At 39.7% G+C, this 23,380-nt stretch overlaps 1 protein-coding gene and 1 non-coding gene across 3 annotated transcripts in view; one reads left to right on the forward strand and one right to left on the reverse strand.

The window, feature by feature from the left end:
- The window catches only part of LOC145788257 (focal adhesion kinase 1-like), a 77,161-nt gene that overhangs the window by 43,043 nt on the left and 10,738 nt on the right, over window positions 1–23,380 (forward strand). For both annotated transcript variants that reach the window (XM_082600036.1, XM_082600037.1), the window contains 10 exons: window positions 2,507–2,560; window positions 3,098–3,188; window positions 3,821–3,945; window positions 4,166–4,266; window positions 4,600–4,715; window positions 5,311–5,411; window positions 7,513–7,602; window positions 7,938–8,082; window positions 8,461–8,520; window positions 20,849–20,933. In XM_082600036.1, coding sequence (XP_082456162.1) covers window positions 2,507–2,560; window positions 3,098–3,188; window positions 3,821–3,945; window positions 4,166–4,266; window positions 4,600–4,715; window positions 5,311–5,411; window positions 7,513–7,602; window positions 7,938–8,082; window positions 8,461–8,520; window positions 20,849–20,933 — 968 coding nt within the window. The remainder of the gene's footprint in view (window positions 1–2,506; window positions 2,561–3,097; window positions 3,189–3,820; window positions 3,946–4,165; window positions 4,267–4,599; window positions 4,716–5,310; window positions 5,412–7,512; window positions 7,603–7,937; window positions 8,083–8,460; window positions 8,521–20,848; window positions 20,934–23,380) is intronic.
- Window positions 21,555–21,656, reverse strand: LOC145765742 (U6 spliceosomal RNA). The gene has a single exon (XR_014288622.1). It is a non-coding gene; the product is annotated as a U6 spliceosomal RNA (small nuclear RNA).

Genomic DNA, 23,380 nt, shown 5'->3' on the forward strand with positions numbered 1-23,380 from the left:
AGGAACAAAAATATTTCTACCTTACACCATGAGTTTATGGCAATGGTCCAAAAACACTAAATTTATGCTAAAATGCTTTAAGCTTCTGTAGAGGCTTTCTCACTCCAGGCTTAAACATTTTTCACCACTTGAGAAACGTTGTTGTTTATAGGCTAATTGGTATGCAGTGTCAAACTAGTTTTTTTTGCGTAGATATTGTGAAAGTTGCTTAATGAGCTTAGTTTGCATTGTTGCTCCTTCATGGCTCAAACCACCGAGATGCCGCAGTACGCCGTGGTTAAGTCCTCTCACCACATTCGAAGTAATGGGTTCCAACGGCGATCGTGCAAATCACTTGATGATCTATCTGACGATTCGAACATGATGACGATCGTTTATGACGACACACAAGATTGCACAGATCCTTACGCCTCTGTCGTTAGCGCGAAACAAACGAACGATAACGATTGGCATGGCCGTATGACGCTACACCCGTTGAATGACGCGTCAACACGACAACCAATCATAAAGCCGCAATTGATGCCGGGCCGAACCAGTTTGAACCGGAATTGGAAATCTATGGCTGATGTGCAAGATGACGTATATGTTGACGTGCAAAGCCCATACACGGACAGGGCAAAGTCAGAGATTAACCTAGATGGTGAATTAGATTTAAATAGAGTGATTTATGATATTCCTAACGGAAACCCTGCTATGGCTCCTATCAGCAAAACGTCATCGGAAGCAAGCTTGTTACGTCAGAATAGCTCGTCCAGTTTCAACCAAGCACAGGACTCTGAATCCATCTACATGTCAATGGGCGTAGACCTGAGCAATTATCGCTATGTGGCTACTCCCACTGCTCCAAGAAGTAAAACCTTCAGCTCGTCAACAACAGACAGCGATGTTTTACCCTCAGTAAGCGAAGGGATCATTCGAGACGACGGTGTGTTGTCGCAGCGAAGAACTCGTGTGCCTTCGTCAAAGTTTTCCAGTCTTGACAGAAGACGGTTTCACAAGACTGTCAAAACCGCCAATTCCAAACCGTTGCTTAAAACGCCTGAGTTTTCTCGAAGTATTCCGAACTTTTCCGAAGAAAATGTTTACATGGAGTTAGCGATAAATGACACGGCCATGGGGAATGAAGATGACCGGGCGTCATTCAAAAGGAACCAACACAAGCCACTTAGCAGTTCGCGTTCAATGGACGATATTTTATCTGCTACGGTGTTCAGCGACTCTCTTACATCGTCTAGCGGCGGAAGTTTAAAACAAATTTCGTCGTCTGGTGAAGGAAAAAAGCATCAGCCTGTTATAATGAAGGAATCTGTAAGCTTGAAGAAAAAAATTGGAACTCTGCTGAAAACGAAAGATCCTCAAGTTGCAAGAATTCAAAACTATCCCCAAATGGAAAAGCCTTCTTTCAATCGCTCTTCTTCCCCTTTACCCGCTATCCCAGTGTTAAATAATTTATCTGCCGGAATCGGAGACTCGTTTTTTCGCGGACAAAATCAAAATCTGCCGGGGTCTTTTTCCACTGGCGCGAGCAATCGTACTTTGGCTCGACAAACCCTACCGAGCCTAACACTGCCGGACCACTCTCGACGTCGTAGCTCGGGCGCCCCCTCTAGCAATATAACATCGCCTGCTGCGTCATCAAACACTAGTTCTGTAACGGGACTTTCACCAGACAGCAGACTGCGTTCATCAACCGGGTTACTGAGCAGTAGCTCGGTCTCCCCTAATGGGACCTCCATTGTACCCGAACCCAACTTCAGCACCCACCCGACTTTGAAGTCAACGAGTATTTCTTCAGATGTCAGTACTTTTTCAAACAGCACTTCTGCCCCATTCAACGTCGTTCAAGCGCCCCATGTTGTCCCAGTCCAACTGTCATTTCATGCTGCTCCAGTTCCCACTCCTAGTTTCCCAGTTATTTCCTCCCCATCAAGTGTAAAAGATCATCCTCCGGTAGAGGAGTGGTACCAGGAGAAGTGCACTAAGTTTGATTACGGGATACCAAAAGGAGGCGTCCGCGTCGTGCACAAAACAAGTCCTACCGATGTCTTCCGCGCAGCAACTTTTAAACCAAAGAAAGAGGTGGACACGCGTCCGGAAGAAGAAAAACTAGAAGAATTGGATAATCTTCTACACGATTTTGATTCATGTCTCGATGAAGAAGACCTTGGTTCAAAACCGCTGTTGATCAGTCGAGCTTTCAGTTATGACAGCGGCGCCACCAAAGAATCCATCCCGGCAAAGCGTACCTCCGCCCCTGAGCTGCGTGCAGGGAGTATGTCATCACCAGACGACACGGATTCAAGAAGTGGAAAGATGACCCTTTCTGTTGACGTCACTGACTTTTATCGTTTGAATGATATCCCCTTGACCCTTAACCGGGCGCTGAGTCCTGTAGTCCCCGAAGAGTTCCCCCATTATACTGCGCTTATACCAAAATCAGAGCGTGTTAGCTCTAACAATTCAAAAATAACCGAATCTAACAATGAACAAACGCCTGTGGTTTCAGAGACAGACGACTACGCGGAGATTGCTGAAGATGGTCTACACAATATGTCGAAAGGTGAGTTTGCTTGATCATGATCATCATCTAAATTCGGTTTTGTCCCCACTTGTAGGGGGGTGGCCGATTCTTTTCGTGCTACGATTCTCCTCTTTTCTTCATCTCATTTTATCCATCGCATCTTCCTCCTTTAGTCTGACTCTATTTCCTTTGTTCATCCAAAGCTAATGCCTTTGTTAACTGCGAGTTTTTACAGTTGCTTTTGTGTGTTTTGTTAAATAACAATAAACTTGAATAATAATGTCGTCTGTGCTAATGAAGAAACAATAAGATTATGGTGATTAAACTCTTGACGTGTTTTCTGTGTAGTTTAGCAAAAGTATAAACACCAGCTCCCTATAAAGCAACACCCAACAAACAAAGCAATTTTTAAAATGGTTCTAATCTTATACAAGTACGCAAACTGCTAGGATTTATCTACAAAAAAGGCTCTCTCAATGCAAAGATTGATAGTCAAGCAATCAATGTACTAACCACCAACTTTGGGCATCTCCATGCCATCGGTTTGAATTAATGCGTCATTATGGTTCTACACAGGCGTCGATTACGAAATTAATCGAGAACGGATTCGTATTGTCACAACGATTGGTGAAGGCCAATTTGGAGATGTGCATAAGGGCGTATACACGTAAGTGAATTTATCGTTATTTGTCTTTACCGTTTTTGATGCTGAGTTTGAAATCAATGTCACCGAATTTTAATGCTTATATCCGGATAGAGTGAATAACACTAAATATAACACAAATCCACGTGTAAGTGCCTCCACAAGTCAGCAACAGTTTAAAGATTGCAATAGGAGTTGTTGTAAAGTTTCTAAAAGTTGGACTATTCCTGAATGCTACCATGTTTCTATATGCTTGATTTTGCAAGTTTTAACTGATGTCAGCTTTTAATTATCGGACGTACTTCATAACCTCATCAGCAGCGATCCTTTTCTTCTGTTGGTGAATTATCTTCATTGATCAAATCGTTGTTCCAACAAGACACGAATGTTAATTTAGCGAAAATTTTGATTAAATTTGCCTCCGTGGTTGTCACAAAAAACAGGCATCCAATGACAGGCCGCACTAAGTATTCGGCAAAAGACGCTTCTTGCAGTCACTCCTTGACGACTGATCTAACTTGCATAGCCTGTTGGGTGCTAACCCAGCCAGCAAATCAGTCATTATTTGCATTAATTCAAAGTCTGCTGACTGATTTGCTGTCTGGGAAGGTTTACTGTAAAGCTCACCAACCCATCTCAATGCATTCACACTACAGGCCTGCGGTCACGAACAGCGCCGTCCGGGCACAGAAAGGAAAGGAAATGACAGTCGCCATCAAGACGTGCAAGTTTCAAGGCCAGGATGGTATGGGAGTGGCCGACAGACTCCTTGACGAAGCTCGTGAGTTGATTCATTATACACTCGACTCTCTGTAAATATTGCAATGTTTTATCTTCAGCTGCGAGTGTTTCCTTGTACAGTTTTTATTTTTTCCGTCAGGTGGCAGTATGGAGATACATTACGTTTGAATGCCCAGCGATGTTATATTTAAAGGAGTGATGTTCATCATTGTTAAACATTTTTTTCCTCCTGCATTGCAATTTACTTTCCTCTCCTCCAGATACCATGCGTCAGTTCGATCATCCTCATATTGTGAGGCTGATCGGAGTCTGTTCCGATCACCCGGTCTGGATTGTCATGGAGTTCTGCAAGTTCGGTGAGGTACGTTCATGTCACAGAATTGTGTGACGAGTGGAAAAACTTTCTACTACAAACCACTACCGATGCAAGACCGTATTGGTTTCGAAGACTAACTAAATTTTTATAAATTCAACAGTTATTTAACGTTTTGTACCGCCTCTTCAGTTATACCCCTCTGTTTTTCACAATGTTATCATTGAACTTCCTGTCATTGGATTGGCCCGCCGAATAATTGTATATTTGTTTTGCCACTAAGGAATTGTGGTTCGATTCCCGGACTACTTTATGCTGAAAAAATGCTGCTTTCCAAAATTTTCCAGCTGCTTCCTATTTATATCGTTTTCCACCTTTCAGATGCGTTCATACCTGCAAGCAAACAAGCACACCTTGAGCATTCCTCTCCTCATTCAGTACTGCTGGCAACTGAGCGACGCCTTGTGCTACTTGGAGATGAAGAAGTTCGTGCACAGGTACGTCATCTTGCTGCGAATGTGACGTCACGCGGCTCGGCTTCATTGTTTATTTTGAGACCGAGTCACGCGGCAGCCTCTTCTGCACGGTATTCCAGCCCCCAGACGACAAAATCCGTCATTTTAACATTGATTCAACGTCTCCAGACGTTGAATGCCGCTTGAGTTGTTTTCGGCTAATTCTAACTAAGTTTGAAACTGAACGTCCGTGCGCAAATGTGCGTGTGTCTCTACGTCACTGAAGTCCTAACCCTTCTAACCAGCTGTCAATCAATTCAACCCGTCGAGGTCCGCATTTTCTGTTTCTCTTGTACATTTTTTCACTGGATTTTGTTCCAAAATTGCTGCGTGGTTGTCTGTTACCTCGACATGACATAACTTTGTCGTTGATTGCAATTACTCAGAAGTTTAAGAAGCGCATTATTATTAAATCATGTAGAAATTGTATTTCTTAAAATTTAACACGAATTTGTTCAATTGAAATCATGATTTTGTCTGAAGAGCTTCATACCTATAATTCGTTCATTAGAATTACGCTTGTGAAAGAAACATTTCATATTTTGATATTTCCATTATTATTTTTTCGTTCCTTCAGAGATATAGCTGCCAGGAATATACTGGTGACGTCACCCGATTGCGTTAAATTGGGCGACTTTGGCCTCTCTCGATACATGGAGGATCAGAATTACTACACAGGTGGGTCAGATTGTGATCGAATTGAAATTTGTTGAACTTAAAGCTTTTAAACTGCAGTTTTTTTGCATTGATTCAACGTTCTCATTAAAGTGAAAAGCACTGATTCGCTGAATTAGTATAGACACCCTTGCCGATTATTTGATGTACTATGATGTCATGATTTAATTTGTTCAATTAACTATAAGAAAGATAGACCTTTCTGATATGACTATAGTAATAGTATGTACGCTTTACGTTAATCAGATGAATGAAAACAATTATTTGTTTAGCCTGATTCAAATGGGTCAATTAAGTGATGTCATAAATCTATTTAGCTACATTTTATGATGCAATCACATTAGACCAAAAGAAGCCATTATCACCGTTTTTAAATATAACATAAGTTAAAAATAGAGATGGTTTCTTATTAAAGCTGCCCATCTGACCTCTAACATTTCCATGCATACCTTCACCTTTCGTTTGTGATGGTTTAGATGCGTGCCAGTAAGATGTACAGTGCTTGGTTGTCTAGGTTGGGGTCCGATTATCATGTACAGTACAATAATGCCATTACCCTGTAAACAAAATTGATATTTTTTACATTGATTCTACTTTTACAGACGTCGAGTCGATGCAAAAAAGATCAGTTTTGTTGGTAGTTATCTCGCCAGTCTGTCGCCCTCGTTTTTTCTTATGTTTTACATTGCTAAATTTATAACCGCTACTAAATGCCACTATATGTAAATTGATGGCGCCCTATTTTTAGAACAGTGTCTGAAAAATAGCCGCTTTGATAAGGTCTTCCCCCTAGTAGGTTGTCTCTTGACCTTAACTTAATGGTGCGTCACCAGGAGTAGTATGTCATTTGGTAGGCTATTCCACTAACACGTTAACATTTGAAACAAATTTTGTGTTTAATCAAGCATTTTGTACGTTAAAAGACGTCAAAGTAACTAGGATGTATTGAATATATTATATTGTCGATATTAACTTTGACAGTTCATGTAATGCTTGCATGAACATTTTATATGGACGGCTTTCAGTTTATTTGCATGCTTGATAATTGGCCATCTGTACCCATTAGGCCTTCTTACTTGGTATCCAATTGGTAGTTTCATCAATGATGTTAAGTGCAAAACAGGGTCTTCGTTTTTGTGTGCTCGAGTCCTATCCTCAGCCCAGTAACATCCACCTACCATTCAAAATTAGTCCTTTTTACATTAATTCAACGCCTGCAGACGTTGAATCAATGTAAAAAGGACCAACTTTACTGGAATCTAAGCGTTTCTCATCATCGGTCACCTTCTGTATCTGGTGATGGACCGTCGTTAACTGGTTTTAATGCCTCAGTTGTTATGAGATCTCACGGTACTTTTTTTAATGCTCCTTAAAACGTAGATTGTCAGTCACCTCAGTAAAACGTTCCCAGACAGCAGAATCCGTCATTTTTAGTTTGATTCAACGTTTGCAGACGATTTTGCTGTTTGGATAGGTAATGTTAGTTTAATGTATGCGAGAGTACACGATTTTTTACATCAAACCGTCGTTTTTTTAATCGAAAAATCAAGAAACGTGTAATTGAGAACATTTCAAACTAGTTGAGACGGTCAATTGTTTCCATGCAAAGTTGCAAACGTCTTAACTTCAAATATAGTAAGACAGACTTCTTTATACGCGACCACTTCTTTGTCCTCATGTTACACGTAAAACATGAATATATTCCTGCAGTGCTCCCATTTATTTTCATTTAACGTCTACAGACGTTGAATTAATGTAAAAAAAACGGATTTGCTAAAAAGGAGCTGTTTTAATTTTTATTGATGAAATGCTTTTAAAAGGAACGAGAGTGGTCGTTGCACAACAGAAGTGTTTGTAGTAATATGTGTTTTTACATTACTCTGCGTCCATCGCAGATATATGTTGCTCTCATCACTTTACAAAGCAGACAGTGTCATTGCAGCCAAGTGTAACAATTTTTAGAGTTTGAAAACTGACCCAATCTGCAACTTAATATCATTTCAACGTTTGTCTTCGTTACAACGATGTAAAAATGGCAGGTTTTGATAGCTCGGGTCCTAAAGAAAATAATTCCCCGTTAAAAATTATTATTATGTCTTCACAGCGTCTAAAGGGAAACTCCCTATCAAGTGGATGGCACCAGAGTCCATCAACTTCAGACGGTTCACAACAGCAACAGACGTGTGGATGTTTGGTAAGAAGTCGATTCGAACTTTTTCTTGTCCTTCCTTAATCTATATTTAATGGCTTCCAACCAGTGGGGTTTTTGTTAACGTGGTCTCACCCGACTGATGTTGTATTTTGAAACCACTGAAACATGATTTTGTCTCGCTTGTTAGTTTTTTTTCATTTTTCTTTTGTTGAATCTAGATGTAGCTCCCCAGACAGCTAAATCCGTCTTTTTTACATTTACTTCTGTAGACGTTGATTCAATGTAAAAGTGACGAATTTTTCGATCTAGGCCAATCACGGCTACCTATATGCATTATGCAGCGTATAAGCCGTCATGCTTTCAATATTGTTTTGCAGCTGTTTGTTGTTGGGAGATTCTGATGATGGGGGTGAAGCCCTTTCAGGGGGTTAAGAACAACGACGTTATTGGGAAGATAGAGGGCGGCGAGAGGTTACCGATGCCTTCCAATTGCTCTGTTGACTTCTATGAACTCATGCTCAAGTACGGAGACTGTCTTTATTGTTCGTTGAATCGAGTTTTTTGTACTTCGTTTCAAAATGTATGAGATTCTCCTCACAAGTAAGGTTAGAATAACCAAACATGTGTTTTTATATAGCGCTGTGTGATCGCAAATACGGATTGCTCTCAACGCTTACAAGACTGTCGCTTTCAGCGCAGTCGTATGAAGGCGCAGCTGAGTACAGTATTACTCTGAATTTATTTTACAAAGTCTTCGATGTGACTTGATAGGGTATCCAATTCAAGTCTACCAAGTCGGACATTTATCCACTGAACCACTGAATTAATGTTGGTGGGATTCTGGGATCATTTCTTTTATATTTATTATATTATCTTGTTGTAACTTATATTACTTTCCAGGTGCTGGTCCTATGATCCAAGCTACCGCCCTTCGTTTGAAGAGATCCAACAAACGTTAAGGTGAGTTGTTTATGTACAGTATACTGCTAGCACTGCTTAATTTATACGGAAGATTACCTGTTATACCGAATCGCTTATGTTGTATGGTTTTCACGCTTTCTTTACCATTCATGCCTGTCATTAGTAAGCCACACATTTTTTTCAATTTCCAATTAAATTTGCAATGAATCAGTCTCCACCGAAAGAAACACGCCTAAATCGATGTGGGTATGTAGTTTTCTCGTTGTTGCAACTAAAATTGCGCTAAACGCAAGGAATTGAAAAAGAGGCGGTCATTACTGTTTCACCATATCTCGCAATTTGCAACATTTTCAACCAAGTTGAGACCTGGCCAGTTGTTCGCAGAATCATGCGTCTAATTCTCAACATGGCCACCAACAAACTACTTATCGTGGCCGTTCGTGTTATATTTGTCATAATTGATATCTATATTGTCAATTGGCGCAAACTCTGATGACTTCTTGTCGTCAGTGATCTGGACTTGCTACTGCATCACTTTCCGAGTATTTATTTCCTGAACGTTCGCTGCTGATCAGGCGACATTAAATTAAGTATAAATAAAGCGTAAACAATTAACCATGCAGCCATATTGTCACTTAGCAATGGTTGCTTTTTGTTTTTTCTGACATGTACAAGATAAAACATAATATATCAGTCACAATACAAGTGTTCCTGTAAAAGAACAAGATGGCGAATCAGGCTGATGGTATGGATGGTTTAAAAACACGTGCATCTTGCCATGCAAGCACCACCGTGAAAATGTTTTAGCATATTTTATGTTTGTTTGTGACGTCACAATAGACAAACGCAGACACGCGAGTGCTATGGCTGCTCACAGTTGCATTGGTGTGGCTGAATGCCTTACTCAATCTGCTTGACCTGTGAGGTCCAGGGCCGGTTAATGAGAGCTCATTGCGTTTGGGGCTTCCTGGTGTGCAATTTTCAGTTATTACTTTGGCCGCCAGGTGAAGGATAATATCTTGTTTCACACTTTGGTACCAGTAGATCTTAACTTACTGCTGTGGTGTGCCCCGCTTAGATGGTCTCCACCTATGCGCCGATATAATAGTTGATCGTTTGATTTTCGGTTGACGACTTCTGCGTGGCTTGGCACATGGTTGTTGTGGTCAGAATAAACCACGCTCTTTGTAGATGAATTAAAAAAAGTAATTTTGTTCAGAAAAATACAATTGTCTGTTCACCTTTTTAAACACATTTTACTTGGCAGAGAAGCATTAACAGGTCAACTTTCAACGTTAATCCTAAATAATTGGCAACACCGTGGGGATGGAATGATAAGTTGATTATTTAATATTTCCGCCAGTTGTTTTAGTTAATATCAAGTTGAATTGTAGTGGCATTGTCGCAATTGATGACTCAGAAAAGCGGTTTCCTTTAACGATTTCCTTTCCAATAGAGCTGACATTGTAAATTGCAGAGAATATCAATTGTGGGTTGCATTCACGTTAGCGCAACTCTGGTGTGAGGTTTTAAACAAATTAAACATGCCGCTGGTCATGAAGTCTCTCTAGAATGTAGATGGATTATGTAGTAATGCAAATGTACTTACTAGGAGTAGAAATCTTGGTTACACTTGTGACTTACATGCATAGCCTCATTTGGCCCATTATGTTTCGGATGTGATGAGTATGGTTAGTTCAACTATTGGCCGATTTGGTGGCGATGTATGGATATTTAGAAGAGGCGTTAAATTTTTGTTTATTTGATCAACTGAGAAAAAGAATGATCCAGTTACCGGTAAGTCACTTGATGATGCATTATAACGTAAATAACATTTTTTAAACCCTGGAACAAAATAATAAAGTCCTGCAGAACACTCTGTTTTGTTGACTGTTTGTAAAAACACACTTTCTTAGCACTGCACGAGTGTAAGTTTAGAAGACTCTAGCTCAGGGGCGGGCAACTTCTCCAGTCGGCGGGCCTGATATGGGAAAATGAAGTACTTGGCGGGCCGGATTCATGAATCGCTACATTAAACGCGTATTTATCTACCTAGACAAGGAATGAATCCTATTTAATGTAATGTAAACTTTAAGTTTAAAGCATAAAGACCAAAAACAGTCTTTAATGAATTTATTAACAATTAACGTAATGTAGCCTATACTTCAATAGCTGCTGAAGTCAATGAGACATCTGTGGTCGATCAAAGTTGTCACTTTCATTACAAAGCAAACATACGGTAGCCTACTGCTTTCTTGCCGACTTGTGTGAAAAAGCGCTTGAGCATATTTGTTAAATTCGCGACACTCCTTTTCAAGTTTTCTTGGCAAAATCCATAGGAGAATATTTATTGTAAATTCAAAATCTAATTCTAACTGAAAACAAACAAACTAAAAACACAAAGAACTAAAGATTAACCAACAATCACTATTATTTGTATACGTTTCCGTTTAATTATTACACTAGCCCGCCAAATTTCACTGATCTATTTTTCCGGCATGACACTGAAGGAGATTCTTACAAAAGACAAAGCAAAAGGACGGAAGGTCACGTTTATGACAGAACATAACATGCTTGTCACTTGACTAAAAACCGAAAACAAATAATCAAAGAACTAAAAAATAACCAACAGTCACTATTATTTGACGTAGTAAGCAAGTAGTGGTGGATTGCGGCAGAGTGTGGCCGCGGGCCATATTATGTAAAGACCGGAAACTGTCTGCGGGCCGCTCAAGATCTCGTCGCGGGCCGGATCCGGCCCGCGGGCCGTATGTTGCCCGTCCCTGCAGTCTAGCTCATGGCTTTGTTGGAATGGCTCATCCGTTGCGTTTAAGACACTCAAAACGAATATTCGCCAACCTGAAAGGAGTTTTGTGTTTTGGCATTAACAGGTGTTGCCATGGAAACTCAAACAACAACAGAATGCATCATATTACTGCGCATTCCGTGTTTGCTTTCATTTTGTAATTTGCTTTAAACCTATTTTGCATGAGCTCCATTACGACAAGCCATTTGGTCGTGCAGTGGCAAATACTTTTCCGAAAACGACTCGTTTTTCCTCGAATATTTGTTTATATAAAAAAGTTGCACGTAAAATGGCAGGCGTGCTGTGCACTGGGTCAATGACGTCACAAAACGTCTTAAATTGAAACAGAATGACATGAGTAACCCCCTAAACCTTACCCGCTGCCAGCAGCAACCTTTCCCTGTGGTGCCTACTGCCTACCCGGAAGCCTGGCCTCTATTGAAAGCTGTTTACTTTGGAAGGAGTGTTAGTGATGTTTTTGTATTCCTGCAATGCAGGCCTGCGAATGTGCAGTCACTATTTAGTCAGTTCCAGTTTTTTTTATTAAGTAGTTCGGTTTTTGTTAACGATGAAGAATAACATATCGTAGCATTCCACACTCACCTACAGGCTGAGAGAGTTGAGAAAGAGTTGATGGTGATTTCAGGATGCTTGCTGTGTTTTACATGGATCTGTTTTACTATCTATAGAAGGAGGTAAGATACTGCCTACAGTGACCAGTCCTGTAATTTTAAGGGACACTTCAAAATCACTTCTCCGATACCCAACTCAATCGTTGCAAAGCATGCATGGTTGATATTAAGCTGCAGTTTAAGTTCGCTAAGGCAGCGTTTTGAACGCCTGTTCTGATCTCACCTTACGACAGCTTGAGCATACCTTTGTAACCTAGTCATCCATCGAGCTACGTGTGTTGAGGACAGTGGAATACAAAAGTTTAGCAGACACGACTGGACTAGTAACTCGACGTATTTTTAGATGTGAACTAAGGTAAGATATAGAGTTGAAGTTGACAAGGGTTAGTAACATGAAAGTTGTACCAAAAGATTCAGGAAGTCCTATTCCTATACACGTTTAGTGATCATTTGTTTTCGTGATGATAACTTTATACACAATGGAGGAAAGGTTTCCCTGCTGTCTCGGTAGCTTAGTAGTTGAGATGGAGTAATCCTTATATTTAATACAACTTCTTAGCTATTGCTTCCGGTTCTATTAAGTCAATTCTATATAATACAGTGGCCTTTTTTAAATCATTGCGTGGTAATTATCTCATGGCGCATTTAATGCTAATAATGATGCATTGCTTTTACGTTGTTTCAGCATAGTTGAATGAAGTCGTAACTGCATAAACAACATCCTACTCATTGCCAGTGCCATGATGGTCGTTTGTGAGCCATCTGGTACTTCCTTTCATTCTATTGTTATCCAGTTGTCAAATGACCGGATAGTTTCGGTTTGTAACTTTTGAATGCATATAATGGCGCTGGCGATGTACAGAGCACGTGTACGAAACAGAGGAAGACGGGAATTAGCTTCAGAGCGATGTGCGCTTCGATGCTGTTTTTGTTCGAATTGTAGCCAGCGCATTTTTTGTGCAGTTTTATCAGTACCACGCAGGCAGTTTCAGTATTGAGGACATTTTTTACCGAAATTATTTTGTTAATGTTCTGTTTTCAAAATGTTTTTTTGGCACGAACCGACGAGGTACATGTCTTCCAAGTCGTCTATCTTTTCGCTGAACGACTAATTTGCAGGTTCGCAATAAACTGAACTTTTGGCTTATCAATTTTTTAAATTGACAAACGTCTGAAAGCTTGTGTAGATTAAGTGGAAAAATTACTCCATACCCTGTACTTATACTTGATAATCTCTTTACACCCTCAATTAATGTGTTATTAGTTTGCCTTACACTTCTATATTCTTAGATTAAGCTTAATTAAATACTTAATCGCTAAGTATTGACTTCGAATAAACGTCTTTGTCATTATTTGGGGGTTTCCACCAGGTATTGCAGCATCGTATATGCTTGGAAACCTCACTTGTGTGTAGACAAGGGTTACTTGGAATGTGAGAACGATTCTTTATGATGTCACCAGTGATGAATGATGGCATTGTGGCTTGTTTCAACAGATGTAGGGGATTTTGTATATCATAGTATAAAAATATTAGAGAAGCAAAAAATATGCCTGTTTGAATAAGATTTTCTTTGTTGGTAAGAGTTTAGTAAAAGTAAAAGTCTCATAGCTTCATATTTATAAGGTGTCCATACTGTCCAACTGTTTAAGCATCAAAGAATGTTTTTTTTTTACAGCGTTGGCACAAGCTAGCCAGGATGTTGTGATTTACAAGCACTGCTTTGCTGCTAAAACAAGGGGTTCATTCATTAGTGCACGGTAGATTATTATTTATGCAGCCAGAACAGAGGGTGAAGGCCACGTTTTCTAGAAAACTTGCGGAGCAGACTGTGCGTCATATCCATAACATTGATAGCAATGTTTATAATTTTTATTGTGTCAAGTAAAACTGCAATTGTCTAGTAATGCTTGGCAGTAATTACCAGGAATGTGTTTAAAAATTAAAGGGGCTGATGTACGTGTACCCACATCGTTTTCTAGAAACAGACCCCAGTAGATGCCCATTGGTTAATTTTATGCTACTATTGATATCATTTATGTAGCTCCACATCCACCGTGCAAACTATGCTCCTGGCGCTGTGCATGACGATGGTTAGAAAATAATTCATTTTTGATTATAAAACTGTCCAGTAATTCAATCAACATATTAATGCTATATAGTTTACAAGCATCATACAAATAGAATTGGTATATAAAAAAATAGGCATGCAAGTTAGCGAAGTGGAGGAACATCCCAGTAAGATTGGAAGCTTCAAGTGTCGAGATCGCGGAGGAACATTAAGTTAGGAGATCGCTTAGTAAAATTTAGTAAAGATGAGCGTTCTAGGAGTCAAATAGAAATAAATGTGTACTAATATGAGGAAAACAATATTTTGAACTTTCAGATCAATGGCGAACGTTATGTTTTTAACGCTTTTTTCCCGCCCTTGGTTCAACATGCATTATAAACGATGTCGTATTTTTCAAAAAAAATAAAATCGAATTCGGTTTTTGTTGCCTTTAGTAGTTTGATGTTTTTGATGAGAGATTGTTTTCATCTAACTTGTTGGCTCTTTGCGCGACTAATTTAAATTTAAATTCTTCGTCTTTGGTGGGAATTAAAAATAAATATGAGATAAACCTAATCAGCCCCAAAAAATAATATGCTTTGGAATGTTACCAACTTTTGATTCTCGGGCCAAGACTTGGTGTAATTGTTTAAGAGCTTTGAACTGGCCGAAACTGGTATTGTCTAGTTTCAAATTGATTTGTTGTTTTTAATACATTGGCGTAAAAATATTATCAATAATAATGATAGCCTTTATATGACGTCATATTCATGCTGAAACATCAATTTTTGACGTTGAAGCGTGGGAAGTTTCAAATTGTTAAAATCTGTGACTTGTAGTCGATAGGAAGGTGATCTATAAACTAAACCTTAAAATACTATTTTGACGAGCAGTTTATTATTAACCCGAGCGAACACATCAGTTGTAACAATATCCCCTTTACATATCAGTGCTAATCATGATGTCGTAATAGCATGCTGTACAATCCCCGACCTAGCTTAGTCTATCAAGTTACCAACATTTACGTTAACCAATTGTATATACTTTATGTCGATTTAACGTTTTTAACTGGCTAAACAGCGTCTTACACTTTTATTATGAACCCCAAAGTCGGTGCAAGTATCTCTTTTGTTGGTGAAATTAAACACCTGATAGAAAAGCTTTCACACAAAGTAAATGTTGTTGGCCGTAATTATTTGGTGAACTAACAACCCTTAAATTAATCCAACGTTTTTGAACATTGAGCCATTGTAAGAGTGTCTAAAACACGTTTGTTTGGAAATTGTATTCAATCGAAAACAGGACAATCAACAGGTGATTATCACAGTTCTACTTGTAGCATCAACACCAACAATCCCGCAGTGGGTAGAGTATTTTGTACATACATGGACATTTAAACATTTCCTGCTGAATTGCAGACGGTTTCCACTAAATCGAGTTGTTATATCTTCAAGTGCTCAGTTAGCGGTTATTTCTAGTTAATTAAAGCTGAGAACGTAGTTTCTCTTTTGCTTTTGAGGCCACAGTTGACAAAGATAGAGATGATAGTGCAGCAGGTATTTCATTCTAGTGTGCCTTCACTGTGAGCCGCAGGAGCACCTCGTCCACGTCTGGCACATTGCCAAAACAGCGTGGAATCATTTTTCTTTATATCAGGACCCAGCACAAGTATCTACTGTACTGCACAGTGATAGAATGAGTTTATGAGACTTACCATTGCAACCACAGATGGTTTTCTGTGATCAGCATTAAAAAGGGACTGATGAGCTAACAGATTTTTGAACCAGCAAATCAGTTCTTTTTTATGCTGATTCAACGTCTACGGATATTAAATCTACAGTATATACAATGGAATGATTTGCTGCCAGAATATTTTTATAACGGAGATTGCGTTTTTAGCAGAGTTCGAGCTTTAGTAGAAGTTTTAGCAAAAATATTGCTTGAAGCTGTTAGAATTAGGTTAGCAATACCGTAACTATGAAGCCTTAACGGTAATTATATCAGTACGGAGCACGTAGAAGAATTGTGCATCCAGTGTTCTAAATTTAATGCAATATATGAGACGGTGTTGATGCAGTTGATGCATTTTGTGATTGGTGGTATTTCAACCAGATAGTAACCGCTGTAACTGGCTGTTACTTCTGTTTGACTATTGCCACAACAATAGTTACGGATGAGCTCTCCAAGGCTATTTCCTGATTTTGTTTTGTTTTTCTGTGATCGGAAAAGGTGACTGTTGTTTTGCATTGATTAAACGTCGTTAAATGGTTAATAAAAGAAGAGCGTAGTACATTTTTTTATGTTCCAAGTCACTTGACAATAGAAAATTTGATTGCTTTTCTCTTCTTTGATGACTTCCTGCAGGTCGCCATTAGGATATAAATAATCGAATTCATCTTAAATACGGCAACGCTTTTCAAAGTGAAAAACAAGTTTGTGTTATGGATCAGATGTGGGTGGGCAACCCTTATATCAGTGGTTGCAACATTTCTCGTCCTTACTCATTAGAAGCCCCATCTTCCCCCACAACCAGTGGGTACAGTGGTCTAGAAAGCGAGCCGGATTCGCCGTTTAGTGGTGGGCTCATAGAAGCCCCATGTCACCCCGAGATGTCGCTGCATACGCCTTCACGTTGTGATCAAACAATGCTGGACAGAGGAACAAGTGCCTTGTATATTAATGAGCTAGAAGAGTCGGGATATTCGGCCCGCAAATCGCAGCCTACAGAAGCCAAACAAAACCGCAACGCGGCGATCGAGCTGGGATATGGCGAGCTGCGTACAATCCTGGTTTGTCTGCGCGACACAAGACGGCGGCTTCATGACAACGAACAGAAGCTGCAGAACACCGAGAACGCATTTGCTGCGTTTCAAGAAAGTCATAATCGACAAATGAGGACATTGGTTAAGTCCCTCTTAGCATTGAAGACACGTCATCAAGCAGTGACGTCACTACCTGGCATGAAATCATCATCAGCGGATATGACTTCAAACAGTGAACCATTTTCCAATGGTTCTATAGTAAAGATACCAGGTGGGAACGCAGAAAAAGTGATAAGTATCTCTACTGAATCATCATCAACAGCAATCCGTTTACATGACAGCAAGCATGTGGACACCGCAGCGCCTTTGCAAGATCCCGTTGCAACCGAACTTGCTTGTGACAAAAACGAAAGGGGAACAATGTCCACAAGTTCTTGTCATGAACAAGATGGGCCTGATCAGCATTTTTCAAATCAGAAGACCTCGATAGCGAGACCGCTGTACTCTGTCGTTAAGAAAACACGTAAGCATCCGGAAAGCAATGTTATCAAGTCTGAATCAGCAGTACAAGACTCCATTACGCAACAATCCGATCAACAAGCAGCTTGTATGACCGGAGAATATGATTTGTATACTGATCCAGAAGGTAATACGTCGATTGTTGATGCTCAGTTCAGGTCTGAAGAACCGGTCCAGTGCAGAAATGAAAGATTAAATTCAAAAGTTTCTGAGAATTCGAGTGTTTTCAATGTGTCGACAGTAGACGAGTTCTTAGATTCTTTAACTGACAGAATGGATAACTGGCCGAAAACGAAGAAGCCTTTAAACAAACAATTTTCTAATGATTCTTGTGCAAATGGCAGTACCACTCGGTATACAGGAGATGGCTTCTATATATCTAGCAGCTTTTCGAGAGTAGCAAATTACGGTAAAAATTGTCCGGGCATGACTTCGTCAGTCGACCAACATGAGATGTCGAGGACTCCACCAAGCCATAGGAAACTTGGCCGCAAAGCTAGTTTTGATGCAAAAGCAGCTGCTTTCGTGGGAAAGTTCAAGAAAAAGCTATTAGACACAAAACGTAAGGTATCGAGAACCACTTCTAAAGACTCGATTTCGTCAGATGTCCCTTCAGTATCCGAACATTACTCTAACGATCACATTGACGTCACGATTGCGTCTGATGACGTGACGACGTCTAAAAACGACTCAACTGCCAGTGACGTCTTTCACCGACCCGAAACATTAGGCAACCATCCCCTAGTGTCGTATGCTTCACCAGCTGGTTCGTTTCAACAGAAGAACGACTCACGCCCAAGCTTAGGGAGCACGGGTGACAATTGTGATTCGAGAAGGAGCACTGGCGCTTCAGATATCGCTATCAATGAAAGGACTTCGGAGCCAACAAACCGACGACTGGACATGTCGGGCTATGAAACTGTAACTTTCGATTCCCCTGAGCCGGAAATAAGACCAGCTTATCCACCACCTTTAAATGCCCCATCCAGACCTAATTTCAGGATTAATTCACCCCCTTTACGCCCCGTGTTTCGCACAGTCTCATCAGGAGCAAAAGAACAAGAACAAAACGTTGAAAAAGATGATGCCATTCTTCCTCAGACTGTGGTCAACGCTTTATACAGACCAGCCGGTCACGCATCACTGATAGAGGAGAACGGATACTGCCAGTGCGATATTCCACAGCCAGGGGTGGTCAGGATGAGAGAAGAAAATGACAGTGAAGGTTTTCTTCGAGGTTCCGGGTAATTTTGATATTTTTATTAGTTTTGTATCGGTATCTTAATTTGTTAAGCCGAATTCTCACGTTGTAATTTTGTAATACCCAAGCTTCCCCCGGTAGTTAAAGATTTAGGAACAGGAAGGCAAGGAAGCCAATCTTCTTGTCCAATGTCCATTCTTAGCAATCTTAGCCATGTGTCTTACCAAAAGCACAGCCGCATGCTTTTGCGCTATGCCATACCCGTGCCTTTCGAGCGTCGGATTAGAGGTCATACTCTAATGAAATCGTCTTACCAATTAGCTTTCATATTTTGTCATCTTTAATATACATCACGGAGCTAATGACTAACTACAATAGAAAATCATCGAAACTCACGTAATGAAACTTACTTTGGCGTTCTGCCATTCCCTGGTTAGATTAAATTATTTGATATCAATACAAAAATCTTGAGTTATGTCTATTTTTGCACTTTTTTCAAACCGTCGTTGTGAAGCTTTTTGAAGTGATATGCTGTTTACTGACTTCCTATATAATGAAGCTTGTTTAATTGATTGGGCTACCAATGGCTATGACCCTGTTGAAAGTTATTTTGCTTGTCTCTTTTTTGTTAATGTTACCTTGTGTAGCGAGAGAAACAAGTGTGGCGCATCGCGTCTTGTACGGGACAAAATAGGCAAAGCGTTGTGGGACTCAGACCTGACACCATCCCATACAGCAAAATCCGTCATTTTTACATTGATTCAACGTCTGGAGACGTTGAATCAATGTAAAAATGACGGATTTTGCTTTCTGGGATGTTTGTGCATTGTAATTTACACGCACAATCAACTCCACAATGAACCTGTATAAAATGCCTTTGTACTTTCCCCACAGTTAAATAGTGGAAAGTTAAAGGCGATTTGTCAACAACAAAAGCCAGCAACTGCAATTTGTCAAGGCTGTAAATAGGCTCAAGATAAATCAACGACGCTTAATTGTTCTTCTACGTACAAGGAAACAAACACACGCGTTTTATGGCCGGAAAAACGGAATCCGAAAAACGAACTGGAAATTTTTTGTTTTGAAGTGGTTTTTCTTAATTAATCAAAATTCACAAGAAAAGAATATTTTTTTTATAATATTTGTTTACAATAAACTATTCTGTTTCTTTTTATTACAATATATTTAATTTTAACATTTTACTTTTATGTATATAAGTTATTTTTCGTTTTTCTTTGGTATTCCACCCTTCTCTTCATGCAAGCCTAGTTACATTTTCTACACATTCAACGTATTCTTTTTATGTAAAAGTATGATCTTCAAAACGTTTTTGATGTTTGACTGCATTGATTGGTACTCGTGACGTCATAATCACTATAAACACCCGCGCCTTGCGTGACTTGTTGAAGTGAACTCTTCGCTTACTACATGGTCAGACAGTGGTTTACATTAAAAATTGGAGGTGCTGCGACTGCGTATAGGCCTTTTGTGTCTCAAGGTTTTTTAAAGATGTTAAGTGGGCTGTGGTCTTTTTAAATTTGCTGATTTTACGTTTGATATCAGTCATGTAACGTAAACCTACACTGGTTAACGCTCGTTTGGTGGAATCTAGACGGTGATAATTAAAACGCTTCAATGCGTTTGTACTAGATTCAATTGGCCCAGAAATAAATCCGTTATAAATAGTAGTCTTTCCTTTTATGGGAAGCCTATCTTACCAGCCGCTGTAACAATACGCAGCCTTACCAAGAAGCATGTCTTGAAATAAACACATCAATTGTTTGCAAGTGTCATCACGCAGGTCACTATAACTTCTAATGTGGTATCAAAACGTATCAACTGTGGTGTTTGTTTTTGTAACACCGCCTTGTGAAGTGTAGTATGAGAAGTTGTTTGACTTTTTTTATTGCCTCACACTGTGGTATCTTACTCTGCTTTTTATCTTCTTGGTTCTAGAAATAAATAGCTTAGATTGCAAATCCGTCGTTTGATTAACATTAAAAATGACGGACTTTGCTGTCTTGGAGGCTCTGGTTCAGTTCCCACGTATGTCAAGTCTAAGTTGTGTAATATAAGACTAACTTATTTTTATGTCTTATTAGTTTTGAAATGTTATCATTCAATTTCAATAAAAAGTCGTTGTAATCGGCTTGTGTATCAGGCTTGTGTCGCTTGAACATACCTATTTTCTTTTATCAAAGTAGTTTTCCATGCTATCAAGACCAGCACCCTAGCCGGCAAATCAATTCGTTTTTTTAAATTGATTTAATGTCTGCAGATGCTGAATCGATGTAAAAAAGGATTGATTTCCTGGATGATGTGCCATTCTGAAAACCAGGACTCGTCAGCGGTAAAAGAACGTGTAAAAATTTTTATGAAAACTTTTCTTCTCTGTTTAGATACATATCGAACGACGTCAAACAACAACAAGCGGAGATAGAAAAGTATGAAAGTGGTTCCGGACACGGGGAACCCCCTCCCAAGGTAAACTTGCGTTTCATATCGGGAACCCGATCACAAAACGTGCTTCGAAACCAAAACTTGCTTCGACCTCTTTTTGAATGATATTGAAAAAGACGTTTCGTTTATAGCAGGGGTCACCAAATGGCGGCCCGCCACGCTGTATCGCTGCGGCCCGCGGAAGGTATCAGCGTACAAGTATAACCAAAAATACTTTTCTTGAGGGAGTTAAAGAGCACAAAGGCAAAGAATACTTTCCTGGAAGCATATTTTTACATTGCATACGATTCCACCGACCGACCAATCAGACTATAGTTCTAGGTGGGGGTTGCTTAAAGTTATTCCAATGCGATGTCCAGCCACACTGTCCAAGTGGTTGATTAAAACGTCTGTTTTCGAATTTCTGTGAGCATAGGGTTGCTTTCTTTAAGTTTGCAAATGTCATGTAAACACTAGTGTGCGTTTCACCGTTATTGTGTTTCACGAACAGTGTTCTCTTTATACAAGTTTTTGTTGGCAAAATAGGTCGATGTGCCAACTCAATTTATAATGAATTGGCAAAATATTAAATATAAATTTAAAGACTTTTTCTGATTGTATTATGACAATATTTTGCTTAGTACTGCAAAATGTTTTTTTTTTTTAAGAAATATGGAACGCTTCACGATTTTGCGTGTCATCCTTGCGCAGGAACCATGCTAATCTGTATCGTTTCGATTATAGTATATGTACTGCCGAAGCAAGTACTGCAAAATGTTGTTAATCAACAAATTCTTACCACGCTGATGAGCACCGCAAGTGACAGTTGTCTATAATAAAAGAAAGACGGTTTTATAGACTCTCACAAAAAGGATGAAAAACCAACTCATTGCTTTTTTAGAGGGAAGACTGTTCATAAATTACGATTTTTTGGTGATTTCCGCAAGCGTTGGTTTCATTGTACCTGGTGTGATGATGTCTAGTTTAGCGTTGGTGGTGCCTTCAACATTTAGTTGCAGAATGGTCACTCCTTGACCTACAACAGCTGGTGCTGTTCGCCCTGACAAGGGCGCTGTGCTTAGTCTGGGGGTGCCATTCTGATGATTGTTCTTCCGCATAACTTTATAGCGACAGTTGTAGCAAGTTTAGTTTCCCAAAGTCGGTACTTGCGGGGGCGGCCACGTGGAGGTACTTGCTTTCGTCGGCAGAGACTGCTGCTTGTGAGTGTGGTGAAATGCAGACGGCAGCACACATTATCAAGGATTGCCGGCTATACAGACCTCCTCATGGTATGGAAGGCCTAGTTTCCATCGATGACGACGCCAGGCAGTGGTTAACCAACGGATGCCCTGACATAGCGACAACACGAGAGAAGATGGTACCTGGTTTCTTTTTCCCTGTTATTGGAGCATATTTTTCGCTGATATGTTTGCAGGTCACTATTGTTGCCTGTATTGCGATGTGTCAAACATTTCTTTGTTTACTGAAACTGTTAATTGCAAGATATCTTTTGCGAAGCGAAGTAACAACACCACTCTTGCTTGGCGATGAATATTCTGATGAAACCGCTCTCCTCGCTATAAGTGCACAAAACAAGTGGCCTCGTTTATTAGGCATTGTTAAAAAAGTCAATAGTGTTGTAAAAGGAGCTTGGCCTGGCAATAGCGTTGTTCGATTAATTTTGTTGCTACGGTATTCTAACATAAATATGAACAACATGTAACGCTGCATACTGGGTACGAAATGCGTTATTTTCTAGCATAAGAGTCAACCTACCTAACATTTTATTAGTGCGGCCCGCCACAGCTCTCCTTAGTGCCAAAGTGGCCCGCATGCAAAAAAGGTTGGTGACCCCTGGTTTATAGCATATACTTATACAGGTCCCTTAGTAAAAACTATTTTCTAAACTATTTCGATTTTTTTCAAACGAATATCATGAGACACATGGTGTGCTGCAGACTTTCAAACCTTTAACCTCATTTTTTTCAAAAAATCCAAGTTGAGATTAAAGTATGTTTTGTGATCGCCCCTTCAACTTAGAGTAATAGAGCTTTAGTTAGTTTAGAACTTGGTGAATTTCTCAAAGTGTTGACAACGCGAAAACGACACAAAAAGTTTTATGATATCCGAACCCGTCTCTTTTTGTTTTGCAATTTGAACGATTATGAAAAAATATATATGGAAACACAAGAATATGTATAGAAACTCCCTCCTTGATGTGAAACTTGATATAGGAACTTCCTCTTTGTCAATTCTTCAGTTAATGATGCGCGGTGTGTTGTGTGACGTCACAAACGTGTCCGATTCTTGACTTCAACTTTCTTTCGCTGTTAAACACGCGCTAAATCTGAGACATACGGAAATAACCACAAGATCTACTTCGATGTGTTGCTTTTCCGTTTAATACGACTCGAATAAAGGAGTAATTTAGACTTAGTTGATGAAACCCACAACCCCTTTCCCCATCGCTCGTTCGTGATAGTTTCTCTTGT

This window comes from Aplidium turbinatum, chromosome 2, assembly GCF_918807975.1.
Source record: "Aplidium turbinatum chromosome 2, kaAplTurb1.1, whole genome shotgun sequence".
NCBI lineage: Eukaryota > Metazoa > Chordata > Ascidiacea > Aplousobranchia > Polyclinidae > Aplidium > Aplidium turbinatum.